At 45.4% G+C, this 26,803-nt stretch overlaps 1 protein-coding gene across 2 annotated transcripts in view; it reads right to left on the bottom strand.

Annotated features, from left to right (window-relative positions):
* Window positions 1-26,803, bottom strand: part of POLA1 (DNA polymerase alpha 1, catalytic subunit) — a 2,474,741-nt gene that overhangs the window by 1,641,747 nt on the left and 806,191 nt on the right. For both annotated transcript variants that reach the window (XM_069637299.1, XM_069637300.1), the window contains exon 26: window positions 26,377-26,499. In XM_069637299.1, the coding sequence (XP_069493400.1) occupies window positions 26,377-26,499 (123 nt within the window). The remainder of the gene's footprint in view (window positions 1-26,376; window positions 26,500-26,803) is intronic.

The raw sequence follows: 26,803 nt of genomic DNA, 5'->3' as shown, positions 1-26,803 counted from the left end.
ATGAGCTAGCCCCGCCTTGGCCAGTGACAGTGGGTACGGCAGCACTTCAGGGGCCCTAATCCACAGAGGTTTAATCTTCTGTGCACGGCACCAGACAGAGAACCTCTTCCATTTGTGTCCATAGCACTTGAGGGTCGAGGACGCCATGGCCTTTGCAAGTACCTCCTTGCATTCAGCTGGGATATCGTACCCTCCAAACACTAGTGCTGCAGGAGCCAGGCCTGCAAGTTCAGTGACCCCGGGTCGTGGTGGAGGATGGCGCCTCCTTCTCTGGAGAGAAGATCCGCGTCAGTCAGCTGACATGTCCAGAAGGTCCGTGAACCAGATGTGCCTCGGCCACGCCGGTGCAACAAGGCTCATCCTGCACTGGGACCGTCTGAGTTGGTTGTTGAGTCGCAGCAGCAACGGTAACAGAGAACGCATACAGGAACAAGCCATCCCAGGGGAATGGAAAGGCATCGGCCATGCTCCCCGGCTGGGGAAACCTGCTGGCGAACCACCGGCACTTAGCGTTCGTCGCCGCCGCGAATAGGTCGATCTGGGGATTGCCCCATCGTCGGAATAGGAGATCCAGTTAATCCTGCCGCAGTTCCCACTCATGGCACGAGCGCAGCTCTCTGCTGAGTGAGTCAGCGATGGTGTTCTTTATTCCTGACAAATGGAAGGGTACCAGAAACATTCCTTGGGCGACGGCCCAGTGCCACAGATCCTGAGCCTCCTTGGATAGGGCTGGGGATCTGGTGCCTCCCTGCTTCTGGATGTAGAACATCGTGGTGCTGTTGTCGGTGAAAATCCTTACCACCTTGCCCTTGAGGGACGGAAGGAACGACTTGAGGGCCCAGAACACGGCTCGGAGCACCAGGACTCTGGCGTGGAGATCTCCGGTGTGCGCTCCCCATCCCTCTAGGGAGGCGTCCGTCATCACCGTTTCCTGATGTGCCGGGGTCTGGAAGTCCATGCTCACCGCCAGATGCGTGCGGGTGCCCCACTACCGGATCGCTTGGCGGAAGGTCTCGTTGAGTGAGATCCTGTCTTCGAAGTTGCCCACCGCTTGCATCCAATGGGCGTCGAGGAACTCCTGTAGTGGACGCATCCAAAGCCTGCACAGGCGCATGAGGTAGATACACGAGAACATCATGCCGGGCAGGGAATTGATGGACCTCACCCTGGCCACGTCTATGGTCGACAGCCGCTGCACCTTGCCCAGGATGGCCTTCGTCCTTTCCTCCGACGGAGAGGCCAGTCGCGCCACTGTGTCGAGCCTGGCTCCCAGGAACAGGGCGACTTACGATGGCACCAAGTGGGATTTCGTGAAGTTGATCGAGAATCCCAGATCCGTGAGCAGTTGAACGGTCTTCGCTGTGTGAATGACGGCGAGTTCTCTTGACTTTGCTCGGATGAGCCAATCGGCCAGGTATGGGTAGATGTGGATCCCCTGCAGGCGCAGCCGCACCGCCACTGGTGTTCACATGGTGAACATCCTGGGCACCGACTTCAATCCGAAGGGGAGAGCCTTGAACTGATAGTGCCGCCCTTGGACCACGAATCGCAGGAACTTTCGATGTCCTTTTAGAATGGGGATGTGAAAGTAGGCACCCTCCAAGTCCAGTGACGATAGGAGGTAGCCTTCCTCCAGCTGTCCCAGCACGTGCTGGAGGGTGACCATCCTGAACTTCTGGGACTTAATGTACTTGTTTAGACGAAGGTCCAGAATGGGTCGCCAACCGCCGGTCTTTTTCCTTACAAGGAAGTACCGTCAGTACACTCCAGAGCCCCGGAGCCTCTTTGGGACGCGTTTGATGGCTCCCTTTTTTAGCATCGCTAGTACCTCCAGTTGCAGTTGAGGGACATGGTTTTCCTTCCTAGCCACAGGTGGAATACGGGGGCACTTCCTTAGAAATTCCAGAGTGTGCCCGCGGGCCAGGGCATCCAGCACCCAACGGTCGGTGGAGATGGACTCCCACACGCTGATGAATTTGCGCCAGCCAGCCTCCCACCGGAATGCTCAGGTGGGGGCCGATGCTATGGCCGGTTCAGTCCTGCTTGGCCGCGGCCTTGCCGCCTTGGCCTCCTTGGCGACGAAAAGATCCTCCTGTCTTGCTGCATCCTCTGTAGGCTTCCTGCGATGAGGAGTGGGCCGCCTGGCGGTACGATAAAGAGCCGCCGTCGAATCCTTTGGAGGCACCTTGCTTGCCTCCGGAGCTCCGAAAGGACTGATGTTGTTGAAGAACGCCCAAGGCCCAGGCCGTCTCAGTGTCCGCCTTGATGGCCTGCAGTGACTCGTCCACTGTCTTGCCGAACAGGTTGTTCCCGTCGAAGGGCATGTCCAGAACCCTGGTCTGAACGTCCTGGCGGAAATCGGTTGCCTTGAGCCAGCCGTGCCGACGAAGGCAAACGCCGTTGCCGATCTGTCAAAAACCGGTTTCAGCAATGTCCGTGGCCACCGTAATGGCGTGGTCCGAAGCCACCTCACCTTCCTGCAGGATCTCTGGGGCCTCAGCCCTCTTGTCGTCCGGAAGGAAGTCCAGCAGGGGAGAGATCTTACACCACGGCTCCATGTCGTAGCGTGCCGCAATCGCGAGGGCGTTGGCCGCTTTAATGGTCGTTGCCGCAGACGAGATAACCCGCCGTCCAGTTTCTTCACATTGCCGTCCGGCGGGGAAGTCTAAGTTGACGCCGTCGCCCACGCCGCTTTCTTCTTGGCTGCCACGGAGACGACCGAGTCCGGGGACGGCTGTGCCCTAAGGCACATGAGGGCGGAGTCCGGGACCCGGTACTACTTCTCGTACCGATCCATTTTAGCAGGAGCCGTGGACGGGTTCTTCAGGAGCACCAGCCCATCGTCCCAGATGTCGTCTAGCAGTGGGACTGAGAGGACCGTCTTCCTCTTGGCCTCATGCCATTTGTAAAGGAAATCTTCCTTCTGTTCTTCGGGGCAGAGCTGGAAGAGCTCAGATGCCCTGGCGATCATGGCGTGGAAGGAGCCAATTTCGTCGGGCGGGCAGGCCCGAGCGGGTGGTGATGGAAGGTCCATTCCGTCGTCACCACTGTCGTCATCCGCCCCAGTCATTGCCATTTCCGTTTCCATCTCATCCCTCGGAACAGGGGAAGGGGATGAAGGCTGTGAAGGCTGTAAAGGCTGGAAGGGACGGGTGGGGAGTGTCATTCTCCCCCGCTTGCTTGGTGGGCTTCCCGACGGTCCAGGCTCCTGGATCATCCGCTGGGGGTAAGGGCATCCTTATCTCCGTACACAAGGCCTGAATCGCCATCAAGATTGCTCCCGAGTTGTCTTGTGGCATAGGCACCGGCTGCAACGGGAGCGACGGTTGGGGAGTAGGATCCTCCGCCCCGTCCACGGCTTGCAGCTCCTCGTCAGCACCACCGTCTTTCTTCGTCCACCTCATTGGAATCCTTCCCGTAGGACCGGACCTCCTCGAACTTATTGTTCAGGATCTTTGCGACGCCAGCTAGCTCCTCTTCAGAGGTGGTATCTTTGTCTGTAATGGCCACTGGGTCCCCCCCCTCTTTTTCCGCCCGGGGTTTCATGGGGGTCTTATCGATGGGCTGATAAGAGGATTCCCTCTGCGGAGGCAGGGAAACTCTAGGCCCCGAGGTCGCCTCCACTGGGGTAGCCTCCGCAGGCTTCACCAGGGCCTCCACAACTCCCTCGATAGAGGCCTTAGCTGGGTGAATCGGGGCCTTTGTGACTGGGCGCGCCTGAGGCCTTCACCTTGGGGGGAGGGTCACTGCCTCGCTCCCCCTCGGCTGTCTGTCGAGATCGACCGGGACTTCTCCCGAAGCTTACCCGGGTTCTCCGATTTCCTCTTCCCCGAGCCAGAGCTTTGGCTCGTGGTTGATGGCGTTGGTGATAATGCGCCCTGCCTGGCAGCCGAGGAGCCCGACTGATAGGCGCTCCCGGTGCCCGCGGACTCGCAGTGCTTACCCTTTTGTTGGGCCCCCGTTGCCGGAGCGCCCTCAAATGTCTTAGAAGACCGCTCGGACTTCTTCTCACCTGCTGCTGGGCTCTTCCCTTCCAGCTAGTTGGTGAGTCGGATACGACGATCCTTCATAGTCCGTTCGGACATGTTCTTGCAAAACGCACAGTCCTTCTCCACGTGCATTTTGTCTTCGTGAAGGCAGTAGAGGCATCGAGAATGCTCATCCTCCTTGAAGACATTCTGTAATCCGCATCCAGGGCAGCTCCTGAACAGCTTGGTTCCGGGCGTCGTGTTTCCTTTGTCCTGGGCCATGTCCACGCGGGGTAGGCCTCAAAGATCTTCCGGAATCCTCCAAGAAGCAAAACACTATGAAAACTTCGCCCTTGAGGGGCGTAGGAAGTTCCGAAACTGGTCCACCTTGATCGGAAGTAGAAACGGTGGAGCTTGAGGCTCGATTGACTGAAAAAAATGAGGTTAAACTCTTTGAAAAATCTCAAAACGCAGTAAAAGCTTGAGAGCTATAGCACGAGGACTCCCAACACTTGAACGTACGGTAAAAATCTGAAGATGGCTGCCAGAGGAGGGGCTTAGGTAGAGGGCAGTCATTGGCTAGGGCAGTATGACCCAGAGACCAGTGATTGGTTATTAGGAGAAAGACCGTTCAGAAACGAAACTGAAACTGATTTTTTTCTTTACCGAGGATTCCCAGCCTGACGACGGGGAATGAGCATGTGAATCCATGCCAGACCCCATGCTGGAGAAATGTATTATATACACACATATACACACACACACACACACACACACACACAAATACATTTACTTACTTGCAATGTTTGTAATGTGTTAGTTGCCCTAGTGTTCATAATACATTTTTTTTTTTTACAAAACTACAGAGTTTAAGGGTATTCTTGACTACAAGTGTGCTCTGGGGTCTTTGGACTTAACTACATCCCTTCTCTCTCCTAGACTAAGCCTGGCTGCTCGACCATACCTTCCAAACTTTTTGGGTAGTTGAGGCCAAACCAAAGATTTGGAACCCTGTACTGGCCAAAATGCGGTTTGATGCCCTTTTACTATCAAACTGGTTTATAGCGACACATGCAACTGACAAGGATTTGTTTATCAACGTCTGGTACTGCATTTCATCCACAACAAGCTGCAGGGTCCAGTCCTAGCTCACTTGGTTCTCTGCTTGGAAGGGTTGACACCTTCGTAAAAGGATGGGATGCAGCTGTGGGGGCAAGGAAAAGGCCAGTACTTCAATGGAAGTTCTGTCATCTCAGTAGGAAAGTCACACTAAGAGGGTAAATACTTGAGTCTTTGATTTAAGGCACACCGAGGAGGGGGAGATGATAGTCCAAGGAAGGAGTTGCATTCGGGAGAGGTGTTCCACCAATTTGGAAACGTATGTCTCACACTGTTCTTGAGCCTCCCCCCTCAGTTCCTTCTGACAAAGCACCAAGCAGACATCCGCCGGCAAGACCCTCGTTACGACAGCAAGGATTAGCAACTTGTAGAAGGTTTAAAATGGAGCAATCTTCTGTGGCAAAATTATTTTTTATTGAACCATGATTAGGCATGTCTTATTTTGGCACCACAGCACTATTGTTTTGGATGCATCCTTGCTGGCTCATGCACCTCTCAAAGAGTACAGTCTGCCCTAAAACCAAGAGACAAAGGAGGCATACTTTTCATTTTGTACCCATTGCACGTTTTGATTGTGATTACTGCTGCTTTGATAGTATTGTGGGGATGAGTTTAGTAATAAATTCTCATCCCCGCACTACAGCAGAGCAGCAGTCATTTCAACACCCCCCCACAGACTGAAAACTGGTAACTGAGAAAAAATAAAATCTCCCCTACAAAGGCCCGACACCCACTCCAAATATAGAAGCCCAGTACAGGTTACCAAAGTCAAGGAAACATACAAATCCAGACAGTAAATCGTTGAACAGTGAGCGAGCGGCATTATACCAACAACAGTCCTACAACAGAGAAGGGCAGACATCGGAAGCATACAGGAACCTAGCAAAGGAAATACCAGAAACTAATATCAATGGCTCTGCTGAAGAAGAACAACACAGCAATAACAAGCAGATGAGAAAACAAGGTGGGAAACTACCTCCCCAAATTAACTAACTCACCAACCCCATAGGAGACCCATAGAGAGTGAACAAACACCAAGAGAGACTATGACATGGACCAAGTTATTTGCTCCACACACATACTGAAAGGGACTATTTATGGGTTTTATCCCCAACAGTGCACCCCATATTTTTCACACAAAATACTGTTAGGTTAGCAATTCATTTGCTTTACCTTTTTGTAACTCACTTACTTGCGCTCCTACTAATCTTTCTATTAAAAGACATGAAGATCTGGCGAACGAGAGAAGCCGGTTCGTAGGAGCAGCAAGCAGGATCTAGTTCTCAACGGGACAAGGAAACTTCGACGGTTGGCATAGAAAACACAGTCCTTTGACTTTAAACTGCTTGACAAGACACGCAAATGGGGTGCGGTGAAGAGCCCATGCAGTTACTCTCTATCTTGTTTTTGTGGCAGCACTGTCGTGCTGTGGCCCTGAAGAATGTTGTTAAACCAGCACACAAATGAAACCGGTAGACCTGGACAAACCTAATGAAAATTAAGGACTATTGATAGGGTCCTAAGGGCTACGCAAGCATATACCACAATATTTGAGTAAAAGAGAGAAACACTTGAGTAGCACCAATATATGGCGAATCACAATTTGGGGTACCATTAAGTTGTTTCTACTAACATTGAGAGTTTGTTTCAGTTTTTTATTGTACATTTTTACATTTTTTAAATTGCCAATTCAGGGAAAAAGAATAAATAAATCAGATTTCACCTGTAAGGCGCTTAGCACAGAATTGTGCCTTATAGAGGCTTAGTACAAACATTTGTGTCTAGACAGTCATAGGGCAAGTTTCTTACCTATCCCCTAACCGTAGATAAGTGGCCCAGAGTCACCAAGTTATTTGCTTACACCGAAAGAGGGGGACTCTAGTCTCCCTTCTATATTCATGCATCCAGACAGGTCTTGAACACCTGGCACGACCAACATGATAACACTGATGAGGGGGAGCGGAGAACGCGTACTAAGACCAGACAGCGAGAGGAGCAAAAAAGAGGCGTTAACATAACAAGTGCCAGGCTTCAATTATAGGAGACTTTCCCACGTTCACATGCCATTTGGGCTTTAAATGTGTGGAACAAGGGCAATGACAGTGAAGGAGGACTAGAACTTGCAGGGAAACTTGTCCAGTAGAATGATTTAATATAAGAGGCTCCTCCCAGAACCACAATACCCGAGTTTACTTCTAGGGACCTTAACACACAGGGCCCATGGCACTCTAGTTCCCGACACAGATATATTCAACTGCCAGCTTTCTGAGATTTGAACTGTGGAGGGACTGATTTGGTCTCCAACAGTTACTCAACGAGACCACTTGAGTTGATAACGTTACAAATTCACATTTAATTTTTCTGCAACCGTTTGGGCAGTGAAATGATAATAGTAAAAGAACCTTACCATTAATACATTTCTATAGGTTTTCCAAGTCTCTCCTCTTTCCTGTACATGCACGCACTATCCATTTGAGTGGTCTATATGTATAAGTTGTCCAATCAGACACAAAGTACCACGAGCATAGGAAGACCACTGACAGAATTTACAGTATGGTTGAAGAAACAGAATAGTAACGGATAGGTGGGTTGGCTATTCAATTTCTTTTTACCCTTCCTGGAATGGCAAGGCTCTGACATACGAAATTATGATGACCTTTTGTTGAAAATCCATGGCTACTCATTAAGGGCATAAAGGGGAAACAAATGAGCTATGCAGAATAGCAGAACCTCAATGCAAGGTAATTGCTTCATTGAACCTCATGGTTTACAGAAAGCAATGGGTTTTAATACGTCTACATTGTTGTGCCTCTTTTTTTTTTTTAGGTAGGCTTATATCCTGCAATCCCTCACATTGAACATATCCCGTAGAAAGCACAGCAACAAATCTGTGACTGAAACATCGGAGTACTATGCCAAGTTAGGTTTTTGACTAGTTCCATTTATGAGATATAGAGGAAGTCGAGGATTTCAGAGCCAGATTGCTCACGATGCATTTTGGAAATGTATACATTAGCTCCACGTGAATGTATGAGACTAGACTAGGGCATCTCAGTGAACAATGCGCATACAACTGAATACTTGTGTCAGGTGTATTTATGTATGATAACCCATGCTGTCAGAATGAGAAATTTAGAAGTCAACCTAGAGGTAGGATGAAGATCTGCATCTCTTTTGTTCTATACATGAAAAATCGAGAATTAAAATAGGAACACCATATAATGAAACAGCTCGACACATGTAGTTGCATTCACAGTCATTTAAAAGGAATTATGCACAATGACTAAAGGGGGCATCAAGTCTTTGCTGTGATACGTGGTCCTGCTCACCCATCTCCCACAATCATAAAACAAGTTATGTACCCCCCTTTGGTTAATAAGAACAATAAAAGTGTTCAGGACAGTATTACATTCCCATCTAAACAGAGGACTTCATTTGAAAAGGCCTAAATCGAGTCGCCATCCAGCTATGGGCAGAGATCTACTCTTATTTTTATTGTGTTGCCACCAAAACTATGGTCTTTCACAAATTCTTTCCATGCGCAAAAATAAGAAAACATTACATTTTCCCACACTTATATACAAGATTAAAATTCAGAAACAGAAAAAAAATCACTGAAGTAAAATGTATAAACAAAACATTTCAAGGCTAAAAGTAAACAAGAAAAAACGTATTGTAATTCCTAATAGTTGAATCAACCAAAGAAAGCAACTAACATTTACAACAATCGGCATTAGAAAGGTCCATTATTTATACAAAAAAATATTTTGTATAACATAATAACTTCCGTTGTTAAAAATAATTTGTACCCTGCACTCATTCGCTCCCATTCATTTTCTGCGAGTGAGCACGTACTCTGAGTGAAAAAACAACCAAGGTATCTAGTTCGAATTTCAGATAGTGATGGGCACTTAGTTACCAGATGTTTTAGATTTTCAACATATCCTGGGAGTTGGCAGTGTTTACGATCTTTCATTCTGGAATACATCATTTCTCCTGTAGGTAGGAAATTGAGCCTAAAGCTCAAGAATTCTCTACGAGGGAACAGTGGTATTGACTAAGGTATTTCGGCCGTGTCCCCAAGGCTTTATCAGTCTTGAGGAAAGTAGAGTAATTTATAACTCCGGGTTTTGTTAATCGTATCAATTCAATCCCTCTCATTTAGAGACTTCCCCTTAAACAGATTTTCAAACACATCTGTCGCTTTCTATCACAGTATCATATTGGGGATTTCACATAAACATCCATTTTGTTTAAGAGGTCAGATTTGTCCCCAATTGCATTTTTTAACAATTCGTTTTTTGTCAGCTAACTGTATCTCCCCCCCTAGGGAGATAGCTCTCCATGGAGGTAAGTCTGAGTTCATATCTCAAGGATGCCATGCGTACAGATGAGGGCAGATTCAAAGTCTTCCACACTCTGACCTCCAAGCTGTCCCACTGTAAGTCCTAAACCATTCTTTCTACCTCTAGACCATACAGCAACTTCGGTATAATTTTCCCCACATAAGAAAGTAGGAGTGATTTTATTGAGAATTTACAAAACTTACTGTATATTGTTTTCATTTGATAGACTAGTTTATCCACAGTATTTTCAATTCTATGCACCATTTCCTCTCTTTTGGGGTAAGATGTAAATGTGAGACCCATATATAATATTTCATTCTTTACATGCTGTCAGTTGACCACTTGAAGTGGGATTCAGACTTGGGGTTTACGAAAGTGGGTGACGCGGCACTTTTTCTGGTTAACGACAGTCCTTTGTTCTGGCATAAATACCTATTGTATTTAATAGCCGCTGAAGACCTAAAGGTTGTTATTGTTGGTCATTTATAACACGCTTAATACCCAGATGTTTCTAAGCGTGAACCCGGGGATCAAACCTGTGTTGCTCTGGGTCGTCTTTCTTCCAAGGCGAGCATGTTGCCCCTGAGCTATCCTCCCGAGACTAATTAAGAATCCAACAGAGGCATGTCGTCTACATTCGCCAATCAATTAATACACTGCTCGCCCACCTTTGGGCTAATCAGACCTACATTATATAGTACGTCTTAAATCTGTCAAGTAAATATTAAAAAGACAGAGCCAAAATGCATCCATGTCTTAATCCTCTTGTTATGGTGGTGTTTTGGGTTAGACTCCCTGCTGTATCCATGCAGATCTTTATACTGGTATCTGCGTGTATATGCTCAAGTATGGATAGTAGAACTGGTGGAATATTTCGTTTTCAAAAGAGTTTGGCGATTCACCGTGTATCTTATGCCACGATACCTCTGGGCTGTTGTGCACTATATAAATGTTAATAATAAATAAATAAATGCATTTGAGAAGTCGGTCATTCCCACAAAGGAGGGTGATGAGGTTTTCCCCCCCTCAATCCATATCTGATCTTTTAACACCAATATAATCATTCCATTGCAGGTCGCGGCCATCCCCTTCCTGAAGCCGGTTTGGCAATTGGGTAAAATATTTTTTCCCCTTTTACATACGTCTAATTTCTCTAAGACCAAGGTGGAAAAGATCTTGCTATCTCAGTCTAATAGAGTCATGGGCCTATAGTTACAGGGATCATCCCGATTTCCTTTTCTATGTATATTTATGATAATTGAATCCCTATAGCTTTCAGGCAATGATCGATGTCCCAGAGAGTCCCTGAATACCTGTGTGAAGAGTGTCGACCACATGACTTTATTTAGCTTTAATATCTGATCTGATAGCCCATTTGGACCTTGAGCCTGAGGCCTTTACAATAAATCTTTCAATATCCTGTCTCTCGAATTCCAGGCTCCAGGGCACTGAGTCAGACAGGGTTTGATTACTCCCCACTTCACCATTCATTTTGATCCAATGTCTTCTCCATCTAGCATCACTAATCCCATTGCTTTGTAACTCAGTTTGGGCTTCAGTCTGATTGTTTATCAAGGTCCAAATATTCAGCAAGTCATTCTGAGCAAGACATCCAAGCATGGTCTCCCCATCCCTCTGGACCATTAGTTGGTTATGTTGACGGACCCACTGTCTATATCTTTTGCATACATCTTTCTTCTATAGGGTCATGTCCATTAAATGGCATAGTCTCAATTGTCTTAATATTCACAGATCGTTTTCCACCTCCATAGTTCATTATCAAATGTATGCATACGATAACTACTGGGTCTATTTTTTGGCAATTCAATTTCCCACAGGAAATTCAACCCGTTTACCGAGCAGGCATCTACCATTTCCTCTACTGTGGAATGGTTATGGAATTCTTCAAGTTGCTTGACTAGTTTTACCCTTCCATTGGTGAAATTATTTGTTACCTCCCTGATCGACCTTAAGATTCATGTGTTTATGCAAATGGTCTCCCTTGATGTCAAAGCCAAAAAAGGCTTTTAAGATATTATGGTCGCTGAAGGTTGTGTGCTTTACCTTAAAGGTGTAACCTTTCTCAAGCATTGTTCTTGATACAATCACACAGTCAATGCTTGATTGGAATACCCCTTTCCATGTAGCTTGTTTAATACAAGTCTCCCTTCACATTCCCATTAACTATCTGCAAATCCCAGGTTTTAATCAATGCATTCCTTCCATTCCTTGGTTTTTTTCCTTGCCATTTTTATTTTGAAGGTTTGTATTTAAGTCCCCGACTAAGAACATACATTTACTCTTTAGCTAGCCAGTTGCCTAGGATTTCTGCCATGTTGTCTAAAAAGATAACCAATTCAACTAATGCAGGATTCCAAAAGTTATTTAGCAAGAGTATAGATTGATTACTTTCTTTATGAGTCCCAATTTCAAAAGCACATGCCACATGCTAAAATTGCCAGGGACACTATCTGAAAGTATGCATGAAGAATGTATTTTTGAGTTTCAGTGCCTCCCTCGAGGGCCTTTCCCCGTTTGACTCGGTGGCTATCTGCAGGATACCACTAAATCTATCTATATAGATTTTCCAGCAAAGCCACGTTTCTTGAAAACAAATGATATAATTTGTACCAAAAATACAATTTTGTTTTCATTCCTCAAGAAGCTAATAACGCCTCTTGTATTCCAATCAATTAGGCTAATGCCCTCAGCTGTCAGAGGTGACTCCTCATGTTCTTCCTTGGCCAATTCACGTTTGAGTGCAACTAATAACCAGGACCAGCTTCCCTTGTGCTTCCCTCATGTTTAGGTTTCCCAATTTTCCTAGAACATTGTCCCACTCAACTTCATCTCTACTTGTGCCCGCATTTGTTTTTACAGATGCTGACGTTTGGGGCTGATGAATGGTCCCCGGTACAACCTCATCCTTCTGCAAAAAGGACTTTATCTCCCATCTCTCCTGGTATCCAAAACATGCAAATTTTAACAGCTCACACTTTTCTTCTAGTAGAGACTTGACTACGAAAGAGGAGCACCAATGCACCTCTGCTAGGTCCGTTTGTGTCTCATATGGAAGGCTTACCCAACCAACATCTAGTGTTGTCATTCTTCCTAGTGCAGGAATTTCACTTGGGATTTTTAATATGTTTGTCCGGATGTACCTAGCTTTTTTTATGTGTGCAAAAATGTAGGGGTGACATCCCCTCCCCCTTTACCCACCCACCCCTATATTTTTTTTTTAAATGCCCCCAAAATTGGAAAAATTATCGCAAACATCTGCGATAATTTCTCCATTCAATATTTTCCTTTTTTTTCTGCGGATACCATTTGTTCTATTAAGTGGAATTTCCAGATTTAGATGTGGCCGGAAATCAAATTATCAGTTTATAATTTATTTTTAAGACCCCCATTCATTGGTAAACTCCCTTCAGTGGTTTGATTTTTTTCTCCAAGATTTCTCCTTATTATCACTTACTGGATCTTTTATCAATTATTTTAGTTAGTCGAATTCGGTCACCAATTTCCCACCGCTCTTCACTTATTTGCCAAGGTTTATTGTCTAATGGGCTAAACCTCTTGTGCTGTATACAACTGTAGCAAGGATTAGTGTGTACTCATTCCCCTTCCTCATCTTTTCTCCCCATCACTCCTTTTCATTGGGAGCTTAGTTTTGTTCGCTCTGTTTGGGCATTTTAAAAAAAAAACGCTGCCCATTGCTCTTTCCCTCCTGCTCTTGATTTTTCCTCTCGATATCTTAGGGCAATAAATTCATCTATCATGAGCCTAGGATCCTCCATCTTCTGCTTTTCTTCCCAAATCATAGACTGCTCTATCATCTCACATCTATGTGACGTTTGCGTGTGACAATTGTGGCACCTTTTAGTTTTTGTGCACCTTTTTACTAAATTAGCACACTTAACTTCAGAAGTTTAGATGAGTTGATGTTGACTCTGCTCAACTTCATCCAGATGTGTATTCTGAGTTTGCGATCTTTTATTTGTATGTTGTTCCTTGGCTTGCACTACATTTTCTTCCATCATCTCATTTTAGGTAACTGACTGCCCATCTTCCTTAGCTCCCTACCCCATCTCTTCCAACTGTAGCTCTCGAAGATATTTACGGTCTTCTCTCGTTTAAAAATCTTGAAAGCCTTTCTTGATTTTTTGACTATGTTTTCCGGAGAAGGCTTTCCGCTTTCCTCCAGTGGTTTTGCATGTTCCTCAGCCATAGGCTCCACTCTTGTGCCTTTGCTGTCAATGGTTTCAGACACTATGGGGATTAAAACCCTGAGAGATGCATTCAGGTAAACTGCAAATTCTCCCCACAGATCTAGCCTGGTCTAAATTTCTGAAAACCCTGCTTTTCTTCGCACTTGATAATTTGTGCTCCAAGAACAGTTCCATTTAGGTTGAGTCTGTGAATCTATTCAGCAACTCGTGAGAAACTGACATTTTACGGGGAAAAGTGGGAGGAACTAGTGGCAGGGAATACCCATTTTGATTATCTGAACTACTCCAGGGTCTTGGGTTACATGGGTCCATTGATCATAAAGGCAAGAAGTTGCAACTGAAGGGGATGAATGCTCATTAATAAGAGGAATGACAAACCCACCCTAAAGCAATAGAGACTTGAATATGACCCAAAAAACTAGAGTCAGACGTTTTGTATTTTAACAAGACTTGCACTTTTTGGCACCACTGCAGTTAGATTTGGAGTGGTTATTTGCTGTGAGAACGGATGGGTTTTTACATGGACAGAAGAAATTGAACTGGGGAATTTTGCTGTTACTTCCCCCATTTTGCACTTGTGCTATGCCTCTTCCATGGAAGAAGCAAAAGCACCTCGCCATCAAACAAAACCAGCAAATCGGACCTGTCCAGCCCGGCAGGTTCTCACTTACAAAGCAGTTAGCCGCTCCAGCGGTTGTGTCCATCAAGTCCTTGTTTATTCGTAAACGCTGGATTGCATCTCTTTTACTGTGAGAAAATTATAAGGCAAATTCTTCTCAAATGTCACAAGTAAATAAACACATTAATTTGTAGAACCCTTAATTGCTTTAACTAGGAATCTGTTATACAGCCTGATGGGTTGTAGAGAAGCTACTTGTCACACAGCGATTTTGATTGGGGCAGCCTCAAATCTGAAATCTTAGCTTAAGGATAAGATTGTTTGTGGAAATAGTCCAGGTTTCAGTACTGCAGGAAAGGACGCTTGATCCAGAATCTGTTTCGGTACCTGTAGAATTTCAGGATGGTAAATGATCCATAATCTGAGCCACAAAGCCATACATTGGTAGAACAGCATGGTCTGTAGAGGTAGAATAGTTCGCCCCCACCAGACATTCTTTTCTGTTGAAGGGAGATGACCTACATTACTCACTGTAATCATATTTCTGCTGCTTGTATCTGCTTAGATTCACATGCTGTGCATATAGTCCGACATCTAGTGGTAATCGCAGAGTATTGCATCTTCTTCAAGAAGATTGAAAAGGGACGTCGACCTGGGCGTGTCTAACTCGCTACTGTGTAGTGTACACATGATCCCTCATGTGTCAAGGTTCCCCCGGTTTTTGTTCTGCCAGGGACGAGCCTGAAGAGAATGCACAAGTGTGTACAGAAGAAAAGAAGGAGTTAGACGATGTTCCTTCAACTCCAAGAGGGAAGGAAGAGTTGGTGCATGTGAATCTAAGCAGATACAAGCACCAGAAATACTATTACGGTGAGTAATGTAGGTCTTCTAATGCTTGTGATTCTGCTTAATGTCACATGCTGTGCATAGACTAGCAGTACCTGGAGATGGTGGTGGGATGTGGTAAGGAACAGCAGTGCAAAGATGTCTTAACACAGCCTGACCCACCTGAGAATCAGACTTAGAATGCATCTAAGCAGTAATGTTGAGGTGTGAACAGAACTCCAGGTAGCTGCTTTGCAAATAGAATCTAGAGGAACATTTGCTTTGAAAGCTATAATAGCTTCTGTGCCTTGAGTAAAACCTGCTTTGGGCATAAAGGGTAAATCGCTTTTGGACAGAGCAACATTTGGATACATTTAACAATCCACTTTGCGATTGCCGACAAAGACAGGGTCCCCCCCTTCTCCAACAACAGCAACATAGACAAAGAATGTATCCGTCTTTCGCAGTGGTTTTTTCTCATCAAGGCAATACATCACTGCTCTCACAACACCTATTGTATGGAGGCTTCTTACAGCTGAGTTACTGAAATGCTGAAAGAAAATTGGACTTTGAATGGACTGGTTTACATGGAACTTGGTAATGAATATTGGTGAAAAACGTGGGTGTGCGCACAAAACCACTTTGTCTTTATGAATGGTAACACATGGGTCTTTAAGAAAGAGCCTGAAGTTCACAGACCAACAGAAGTAATAGCCACCATAAAAAGCAGTCTCATAGCGGAGAGCCTTAAGACCAGCTCTGTGCATTGGCTTAAAAGGAGGGCCCATAAGTTTAGTAAGGACAACATACAAGTCCTATCCAGGAGTTGGATTAGAAATAGGGGATGAAGTCTTTTCACCCCTTCTATGAAAGCTTGGATTACAGGGACTTTCCACTAGGAAAGCTTGCTTTGAGAGGTGGCATAAGCAGAAAGGGCAGCAAGGTGGACCTTTGATGAGTTAAAAACGAGTCCAGAGTCTAACATTTGAGTTAGATAAAGGACACTGTCAACTGGGTTGATGTTGCAAGTACTGCACCACATGACAAAGCGTTTCCACTTACTGGAATAACAGTGCCTGTTATTAGGTTTCCGTGCCTCTCCAAGAATATCCATACATCTTTGAGTTAGCTGGAGATGCCCAAACTCTCTGACCTCATGAGCCATGCTGCTAAGTTGAGAGTTTGAGAGCAAGGGTGCAGTGTTGTCCCCTGATCTTGGGACAACCTGTTGTAGAAGCAGGCATCTTCACTGGAGGGCAAAGTGACATTCTCATGAGATGTGAGAACCATGGCTGACAAGCCCACATTGGTGCTATCAGGATTGGAGTAACTTGTTCCTGGTGCATCTTGTGAATTATCCTGTTGAGGAGAGGAGTTGGGGGAGGGAGCGTAGGCAAATCTTGCTGATCATTTAATCCAGAGACTGTTCTGCCTAGGCATCTTTTGGGGATATCTGGAGGCGTATTCTAGGCATTTTGTGTTCTCCAGTGTTGCAAAGAGGTTGATGTCTGGATGTCCCCTTCTGCAAAGACCTCGTGCAAAATGTGTTTGTGCAAGTGCCACTCGTGATCTATGGGTAACTATGTCTCTGCTGAGCACGTCGGCAAGAATATTGTGTTCCCCTTGAATGTGTTTTGCGATAGGAGGACCATGGGTGGGCACATTTCCAAATGCTCTGAGACAGATTGGATAACCCTGGAGAGTGAGTACCTCCCTGTTTGTTTAAGTAATGCATGGCTGTGGTGCTGTCGATAAAAGACTAAAACAGTCTTCCCTTGCAGCTGTGTCTGAAAGGCTTTCAGGGCTTTGAATATAGCAAGTAGGTCTAACAGGTTGATTCGTTTGTTCACTACTGATTGCGACCTTGTGCCGTGCGCTGTCTAGTATAGAAGGTTAGCTCCCCACCCTGACATGGATGCGCCAGTGGTGAGAGTGGTCACTACTGCAGGGTGGTGAATAATTTTCCCTTTAGAAGGTTGTCCTTCGACCATCACTGCAGAGACAGAACAGGGCTTTTGAGACAACCACTATATCAACCCATTGACCACTTGCTTGACAGCATTGGCCCAAGAGCCACGCCTGTATAGAACGCACATGCAGATTGGCGTGTGGAACCAGGAAAATGCAGGTGGTCATCATTCCTAAAAGCCGCATGGCTTTCTGTACGGTTATATGACAGGCTACATACTGAGGGATCTGGAACAACATGTTTTGGACCCTCTTGTTGGAGGGGAAGACAAGCCACTCTTCTGTCCGAATAAAGGCCCCATAAATGGGTTCACTTGGCTGCGGACAAGACGATTTATTTTCGTTGCTGGAGAACCCTAGGTGTATAGTCTTTTGGGTGTTCTCCAGACAGGCTTGATGTGTCTTCAGTTATGAGCCAGTCCTGCGCAGTTGAGCTGCCGCCACTGCCAGTACCTTGGTAAAAACCCTTGGGGCTGAGGCAATGCCGAAGGGGAATACTCTTCCTTTTCTCACCTTCCCCTAGCGTCTCACTGTCTCCAGAGCCCGGTTTCTCTCAAGGCTGGACTAGTGCAACAACCTCTTTCTCAATCTCCCTGCCTGTGCTCTGCTCTGCGCCCTCTGCAACTCATCGAGAACAGAACTGCGACACATATCCTTGGCCTGAAGCACAGGGGCCGCATTTCTACAGCGCTGAAATACCTCGACTGGCTCCCTGTGGCTGCAAGGATCAACTTCAAGACCCTTTGCATTGTCCACAAGGCTTTCTGGGTCCTGGGACCTACCAATTTGCAACCTTGCCTACCTAAATACTGTCCTCCTTTGCCCCTCCGCTCATCTACCTCCAACCTTCTACAAGTGAGACAGTTCTCCAAGCACAGATTTGGAGGGAGATAGTTATCCTCTGCAGGGGCCTCCCCATAGAATAGCCTCCCTGCCACACTCAGTCTTAAGTCTCATCTCCTTAAGTTCCAGAAACCCCTTAAGACATTCCTCTTCTCCTCTTCCTTCTCGCTCCCTCTACCCTGCTAACATTTCTCTCTGCTCTACCCCTCGCTCCCTCCTTTTCCATGCAGCCTGCTGACTGGTTGCCTGGTGTACCTCAGTCTCACAGGTCCCTGGCACCCTTGCCAGTCGCCTCGCACTTGCCTCATTGTTACTGCACTTGGTCAATGACCCATGAGAGACCCACTTACCCCAGCTTCTGACTGACTGGGAGCACTTGGTCCCCTCCCACAAACCCCTGCCTCCTGCCCTTGTCCCCCCCTCCCCTCTCCTGCACCTGTCAGCACACTTGCAAGATCGGAATGCACCATGCCTTGAAGATAGTCTGTTTTTCCCTCATCTCCCCTCCTTGCATGGTGGCGCCTCAATGCACTTAGAAAAACTGCAGGATCGTGGTCAGACCTATTTGCTGTTATCTACACTTCAAATCGTATTATATGCACTTGTTCCATGCACCCACTCTGCCCGTGCATACTTGTACCGTTCAAAACTTCAAGGGCTCTGAATGACTGTTCCCCACCTTGAGCGCTTTGAAACACTTGCTTTGTGTATAGGCACTTCACAAATAAACAATACCATACCATACCAAACCATACCTTGAATTGATTGTTTTTGTTCTTTATCTTGAACCCCAGGTATTTCCTGTGCGCAGGCAACATTGAAATATTATAGTATGCATCTTTCATATCCAAGTTGGTCATGTAATCCCTGTGCTTCAACAACAGAATTACCTCCTGCAGAGTCCTCCTGGACGTCTGAGGACTGACAAACTTGGTTGCAGGGCGCAAGTCTAAGAGAGGGCCTTTTGAGGGTACAAGGAAGCATACTGAATAGATACCTTTGTTTACCCGATGATCCGGGACGAGTTCGATACCTCCCTTTTCCAGCAAGGCCTCCACTTCTTAAAGGATGAGGACATGGTTGGGCGACACTCGTCTGTTCTTTGGCGAGTGATATTGAAGTGTTTGAATAAACTCAGTGCAATAACCTTTGCCTACAGTCTTGAGTGCCCACTTGTCTGAACTGATCTCCCATGCGTGGTTGAAGCATGTTTTCCGATCTCCTGCTGGAGATGCATGGGAGGGGGCCCAAATCAGAGTCATCTGCTGGCAGGGGAGCCTCTGGCGGCTGCATTGCTACCCCTTCCTTTGCCACTCGGAAATACCCGCTGGTGAGGGGTTTGGTAAGCACTGGATTCTCCTTGGCCAGAGTAGCAGGGTGACCCTCTTTTGCAGGATCCGACCCTGCCCGCATGAGCGACAGACCTGCGGGTGCCGGAGGTCTTTGACAGCACAGTCAAACGAGGCCAAGGGGTTGTGCGTTTAGCCTTGGTGTGAGAATGTTTGCCCTTGTTGCCAGTCGATGTCTCCCCATAGAAGTGTGTTTGGCATGCCAAGTGGGGCTGGGGACAGGCACGTGGAAGTCTATCAACTCCACAATGATGTTTTTGACCTCCGAACTGGAGCCGTGGCTGCTGGAGGAATCCTTGTCCAAGGTGAGGTGACAGAGGGAGAATGGGACTCGGCCTGCATGGCGTAGGCCACCCACCGCTTAGTGTGCCTTTCATTAAGCGTTTTGGGCCGAAAGTGTCGACAGGTTTTGCAACGCACCTAGTCGTGGTCGTGAGGTAAGCAGTTCTTACACTACTTATGAGTGTGCTTCCACAGAAACTTTTGAAAACAGGAAGTGCAACATTTAAATGCAATCCTCTCCATTATAAAGTGGAAAAAGAGCAGCCATACAAAGCAAAGAGGTTCCATTTGTTGAAATTGCAGCAAAAATGGCCGTGGACGCAAAATATTGTGGCAAAAAGGCTGTGGTTTTGCCACCGCAATCCATGTAAAGGATGCGGGGGACACCCCCGCAATCCCAGGACCCATTAAACCATTTAAGGGAAGCGGGGGACACCGCCGCTCCCCTTAAAAATGGTATAATGGGGTAAACCGTTACCGGGTCAAACCACAGCATTTTTGCCGCAATTCTTTGCACAGGCGACATTTTTGCCACAATTTTATCACTGCATACTGGGAAAGAAGACGGAAAGAAAAGGCATACTCTAAAGAGAAAGAGAAATGCTGCGAATAAGGGTCTGCACTCTCCCTACTGTAAAGCCTGAAGCCTGTGGTAAAGGCAGTCAGCAGCCACCGAAATATCAAAGGTTCACGGGGCAGCCAACAGAAACAGTAGAAGAAATCATCGAACTGGTGCGTCAACACAGCAATAAACTTCGTTAACAAGGGATTTGCTTGAAAGAGGCTGACCAGTTGGTGGAAAAAACAATCTGAGGGGTATCAACGCGTGAGGGATCATGGGTACACTACATGTCACAGTAGGAATCGTGTTACAGATACGCCCAGGTCGATGTCCCTTTTCGATCTTCGAAAAAAGATGCAATACTCTGCGCGGTTACCACTGGCTGTCGGACTATATGCACAGCATGAGATTCTGAGCAGATTCACAAGCATCACAAACTGTTTTAGGAGGATGACCTGTAGCTTACATCAGGAACTATACAGCATACACCTGATCTGATGTCTGTAAGAAAGGATTGAGTTTTGTGCAATTGTGGATATGCTGCGTATTCAGCACAACTGGCCTCAGAACCCAATTACTTCTATAGAACAGGGGTCGATGAGGCTGGAATGCAAAGGGGATTGCAGGCGGGGGGGGGGGGGGGGGGGGGGGGGGTCGGGGGAATGTGTTGGTGGGAGGGTCATTTGGACCAAAAGGTGCTTGCTCCAGATTTGGGGATCTCAATTAAGATGGATGACTAATGTGGTGTTGTGCCAGAATACCTCGCCATTTAACTAAAAAGAAAAGCGGGAACAGAAAGATACTTTGTAGGGTTAAACGCTGGCTACTCTGGGTCACGCAAGATAGGTTTACTTCTGTACTGCAGGAGATTTAACCTAATCATCACTTGGAGCCACTTTATTCTCCAATTGAAAAACAAGCTAGACAAAACTCCCAGAGGGGGTCCAAAAGAATGCAACCAGATTTTTCGGAGGACAAAGGGCAGGAAACACGGTAGGAATGATAGTCCGATGGGATTTAGGCAAACAAAAAAGGCATTTGGGCTCAGACAAAGGGGTGGGTAGTCTCCAATCTTTAGGGATGCTTTCCAGGGCAGCTTCGGGTGCACGAAACTTGGGAAGGAAGGAGTGCGCCACAATAAAGTTTTAGCAGCCGCAGCATTACTGACTTGACTGTCTAATACATGTTAAACCCAAATTAGCAAAATAGGAAGGCTAAAAGCCAGTTTTGCTTCAAAGAATTTAGCCTGAGAAAAACACAACGATAGTAATTAACATACTTGTCCGGATATGACACTCTATGCAAGATAGATGTGGAACGAGCCGTGACAAAGCCAACAGTTTACGCTTTCGTTTCAACAAAGGCCAGTCATTAACTATTTGTGAACCATTGCCAAACGATACCAATAATGATCAGAAATGTTGCTTATGGGAAATTGGGATTTATGAGGGACGCAGACTGAGAGGAAAGGGTAATTCGAACACCCCTTCCAATTGTCAAAAGGTGGACAGAAGCAGATGCGACCTGCAGTTTACAATATTCACTAGACCAACCATAGAGCATGCTTACAAATATTCAATACAGAATCGAACGCGAAGACGTGCTGTCAGGGTGGTGGCAATAACGAGAATAATAAAGACATTATTTAACAATTGATCTTTAAAACAGTGTTACATTGATTATCTCGAAGCACTGATAACAGATGCTACAATTACCCCATGGTTTGAAATTGAGATTTGATAACAGGAGCTGCAACACACAGTAGGCAGGAACTATATACATGAGCAACAAGACGCCAGTGTGTAGCAAGGAACACATGTAACTCACACGTGAGATTGAAACATGAACCTTTTGTGCATTATATAGGATACAAAAAGCTTTACATAACCACTAGGGGACTATTTTTCCTTTATATGTATTCCCAAACATACATTGGCATCTTTGTATGGCACGAGTTGGTACAAGGAGCCAAAAGCAGCTGCTGGTAGATGTTACATCAAGCTAACAAGGCTATAAGACAAGGGTAAACAGCACTCAGCAATTCCGAATCCTCTCACCCCAAATGTCGATACTTATACAAACAGCCTTAAGAAGACGGAAGTCGGTGTTGGTCCTGAATGAAATAGTGCTCGCTAACACGATTAGTAAAATTGCTGCAGTTTAGTGGTAAAGGACATGCCCTTGCGGTCAGCATAATAACCCTCCCGAGTAGAGCATGGTCGGTTTTCACACCTGAGCTATGCATGGCTATGGAAGTCAGGAGATTTCATGACAGGCTGCAGCCTTTGAAAGGCTAGTATGACTTAAGAGTCAGTCACATGCCACTCCTCTGTGTATGTTGGGACAATTTGCTGACAAGACCACACCCATGATAAAACAAGCAAGCCTGGGGAACAGTTCGCCACACGGGAGGACTTCAGGGAAGTCCAGTGATTTAGAGACCGCTTTAGCATTCTACTGGCTTCTTCCCAGCTGCACTGGACCCCTCAGAAGTACTTTTCTATATGACAATACATGTACCAACAGCAAAGCGGGTCAAATTGGTGCATAAGCACGAAGTTCTCAGCCACCCCAGATAAGTGGATACAATAATCTAGCACTTAAGGCACATCATTCTCTGTATCCAAGAGGAGGGCATATGTGTGCTGAGAAATATTAGGATAGCGTGTCAAATACAGAGAACACTTTGTACCCAAAGGCGCACAGGTTACATCCCTTTAAATGACCCAAAACATTTAGAGGACAACTGTCGGGTAGTAATCACACCAGTAATTTCCGTGCTTAGGGTTCTTTAACACTATTTGTTTTTCTAAATCGTGCATACACGTAGCTAGTGTGGGAGGGTTGGTGTGTTGGCGAGAGCTATTTCGTAAAGCATTTTCCCATATCAACCCAGGGTCCTTATGAAGGTAAGTACCATATCAATCACTGGGACCACACCTATCTTCATCCATGTTGAAGTGTTCTGGCCCAGTGCACACATACTTTCTTTGCATGCACTGCCCATGTCATTCATATTAATACATTGATTTGGGAAACGGTGATACATTGTATTCAACATAGAGAGACAATTCATGTGTGCACTAGATACTTAGTTAATATTGCCCTATTTCATAACGGTATTACGTGTATTTTATAATTCACTTTTCTGTGATGGTAAGCCCATAGCTCAAAGGCCAACAATGATATGCAGAGCCACATTACATTCTATTACCTATGTATCTGTGGGGCTTTGTCTACAGCCCAACCATAACCCAATCATTGCTTTGTTATCCCAATTCAGGCAGTTAAGCTAAATAAGGCACAACGAGGTAGTCATTTCCACACAATTTGCTTGAGTGTGAAGCAAGTATTTAAGTCCAGGTTTCCGGCTACATAGCTTCCATTAAACCAGTGGAACACATTTCCTCTCATTCCAAATTTAGTTCAACAACATACAATGCCTTTTGCAGATTGGTTTTGTAACACCTACACAAGTACTCTGGTCAATCTGACTTTCAAGCACCAATCTTCCACATACCTCTATTGCACTCTAGCTAGGTTTGTGCTTTATAGAAAGACATACAGAAGAAATTGCATGCTAAATCACCCTGACCATATAGAAACAGGTTCGGCAAATCAAGTAATTTTCACTCCCAAAGCAAGGAAGAACACAAAATAAACAATATCTGCAATTACAATGAAAAGCAATCCAGAAAACACCACGAGTTAAAAGAAAAAGTTGTTCTCCAAACTGGAGCGACATTTTAGGAAGCAAGTAGGCTTTTGTCCCAATCAGTGGGTGCCATTCTTTTGCCATGAAAAAGTATTTGAGAGGTTGACAAATGTGGTCAAATGCACCATACTTGAGGAATATTACATGCCACAAGGACACTTTTTGAATTATGCCAGGGCAGTTGGGAGAACAGCCGAATTGTGGTTGGTTATGCCGGATGAGCCGCAATCCATGCTATTGGTGCAGGAGTTCTTTTAAATGGGAGAAGGCAAAGGAACACATTAAGATGTGCAAAGTATTATATGGAAGGCGACACCGTCCTTGCGATTAAAAGGCAAATGGGAAAACGATCTGGGCTATGCAATATCTGAGTGGGAATGGCTTGCACACATTAAAAAGGCATCTAGGAATGCCAGGTTCAAGCTCATCCAGTCTAATTTCCTTCACAGGGTCTACATGCCTTCAGCTTTGATGCATTTCATTAGCTCGGAATTGTCCCACACATGCCCTAGATGTAATCAAGAGTCTGCTGGCTTCTGGCATATGGTCTGGGAGTGCCCTGTTAAATGCTATTGGAAGGAGGTGACAGACAGGACCAACACATGACTTCATAAGTCCTCTGAATGTGATCCGGTCGTGTGCTTGCTGGGTAAATTACAAGGTAACAAGAAAGAGAAACAAAGTACAAAGATTGCCCACTTTCTATTGTTAGCTAAAAGAAGGTTAGCAATATCGTGGTAGTGTCCCAGGGGCCCTCATATCCCTCAATGGGTGTCTGATGTAAAAAGATGGGGTTTAGCCGAAACAGAAGTGCTGCACCAGGATAAAGATGTGGACACGAAGGCGGTTCTATTGTTGGATTGGGGACAATGATCAATGAATGCTCTCACAACCTCTCCTGATTTGAAACCGCCTTGAGGAAGAATGCTTCATTTTTTTGGGGTTGTACTGGCAGAGTCATGCCCTGGAACTATTGTTGGGGAGCTTTAAGGAAATCGTTATTGGACTTGGTTGGGGGGAGATGGTGTGTTGGCACTTCACAGATCCGACCGACTGAAGGAGAAGGCCTCTGATCAGAAGAATTTCTGCATTAATGCTTTGTTTTGGGACATTACTCAGGCACGTTCGTGGATTGTATTATAAGAGACAATATTATACATGTCCCCAATACTGTGTATGCTCAAACTCCTTCACTGTTTTCTTATGTTATTTTGAATATCAATTAACGTTTTATTTTATTTTTTAAATACACGATACTTTCACCCACATCAATGGTAATGAACTACTTAATTAACAAAACAAAGGGCATGCAAACAATGAGCATGCAAGCCAAAAACCTGCCTCAAAATACATGCAGAAGATTGTTAAATTGGGCAGCCCGACTGTATTTCAGCCTAATGCTGAGCAACTACAAGCTTTTAAGACACTAGGCAATGGGGCCCTTCATGCAATGAAGAAGGGTCAGAAAGCGAGAGTAGCATGGCAGGAGGCCATATAAGAATGGTGTCTCAGGGGAAGCAGCCAGTGGAATACATTAGAAGTAAAACAACTCTTTATATTCTAAAGAAAGCACATTTCACTAATCATTCATCCTTACGATAGCTGAAGCAGCACGATTTACACCTCAGCATGTTTTAGTTTAAAAAATAACGCTATGAATAATTTATTAAAATGAGAAACTCATTCTGATTTTCTGAAGTTATTGACATCATTTGCTCTTTATTTTATGTACACTTTAGGAATCAGGACACCGCCTACTGGACTTCCGCAGCACCTCCAAAGCAAAGAATGCTGTAAAAGGGAGCCTTTTTTCCCCAAGGGACATTGTGTGGGCAGGGAGGCGAGTGAGAGAAGGCACAGTGCATAGAGTGGCTACAGGCATGTTATGTGTGCCAACATAGCTAAAGGACACTGCAAGCTGTACGTCCCTTCTCACAGGCCAACTCCCTCCTTTCTTCACTGCTTATGACGACACTTGACGATTTTAAGAGGCTTGTATGATAGCTAAAATTCGCCCAAAATTAATTTAACTGCCTTTGGAATAGTTCCATTAAGGAGAGCTGACAATCCCAACACTTCATACAATTGAAAACATTCAAGTATGAGAGGCAAGGGTTCATTCTAGTCAAGGTATATTAACATTAGATCCATTTCCACCAAAGAAACAAACTACAAATGAATGAAAGCCAAAGTTGAAAGCTTCCCCTACAGATTATTTTTCCGAAACTATTGGATGACTTTCACAAAATAAGTACATTGTAATTGCATTCTTACACCTTTAATAGTCTTTCAGTTTTATGATCTGCCTGGAATGCTAATATACACACGCTCTTCTACCACTCACGGGGGCCTTCAGCAATATATATTTGCCGTAGTAAGTCCATGTTAAAGTTTCCAATTAGACAGCTAGTGTGCGCCTAAACACAAACAGCAGCAAATCAAATGACCAAATCAGGGCAGTATCTCTAGAAGGTCCACCCCCTTACAGAGAAACTAGAAACAGTTGCTGATGTCACTTTCAAATGGGAAAATGTCCCTAGGCAGGGCATACCTCTCTTCCTTTGTGCGTCACCAAAGCAGCCAGCGGCTTGGCATAGAATCTGCTAAATGAAAATCCCAGGCATCCGTACATACTATTGGCTGTGAGCTTCAAAGCCTTCTGTCTGATGTCATACTGCAAATAAAGACGAAAGCTCAGTAGAACCATTGATCACATTAGCAGATCACAGGCAATAGGCATACATACAATATGTTTAACAAATGAAGGCACATTGTATGAAATGTAAAGAATGAAAGGAGAGAAACTGTCAGTGAGAGAAGGACAAAATGAGAGTCAAAGAAAGAGTCAAGGCAAATTGAAGCAAAGTGGAGACACACTAAATGCAATGAATGAATACAGCTCACCAGAATAGCCAAAGACTCCACAAAGAAGGGATGGGAGACTTAAGAACCACTGGCTAAAATAGGTGAGCTCTAGC

The sequence above is a fragment of the Ambystoma mexicanum genome, chromosome 7p (assembly GCF_040938575.1).
Source record: "Ambystoma mexicanum isolate Mex_15411 chromosome 7p, UKY_AmexF1_1, whole genome shotgun sequence".
NCBI lineage: Eukaryota > Metazoa > Chordata > Amphibia > Caudata > Ambystomatidae > Ambystoma > Ambystoma mexicanum.
This window is presented reverse-complemented; position numbering and strand designations above follow the sequence as displayed.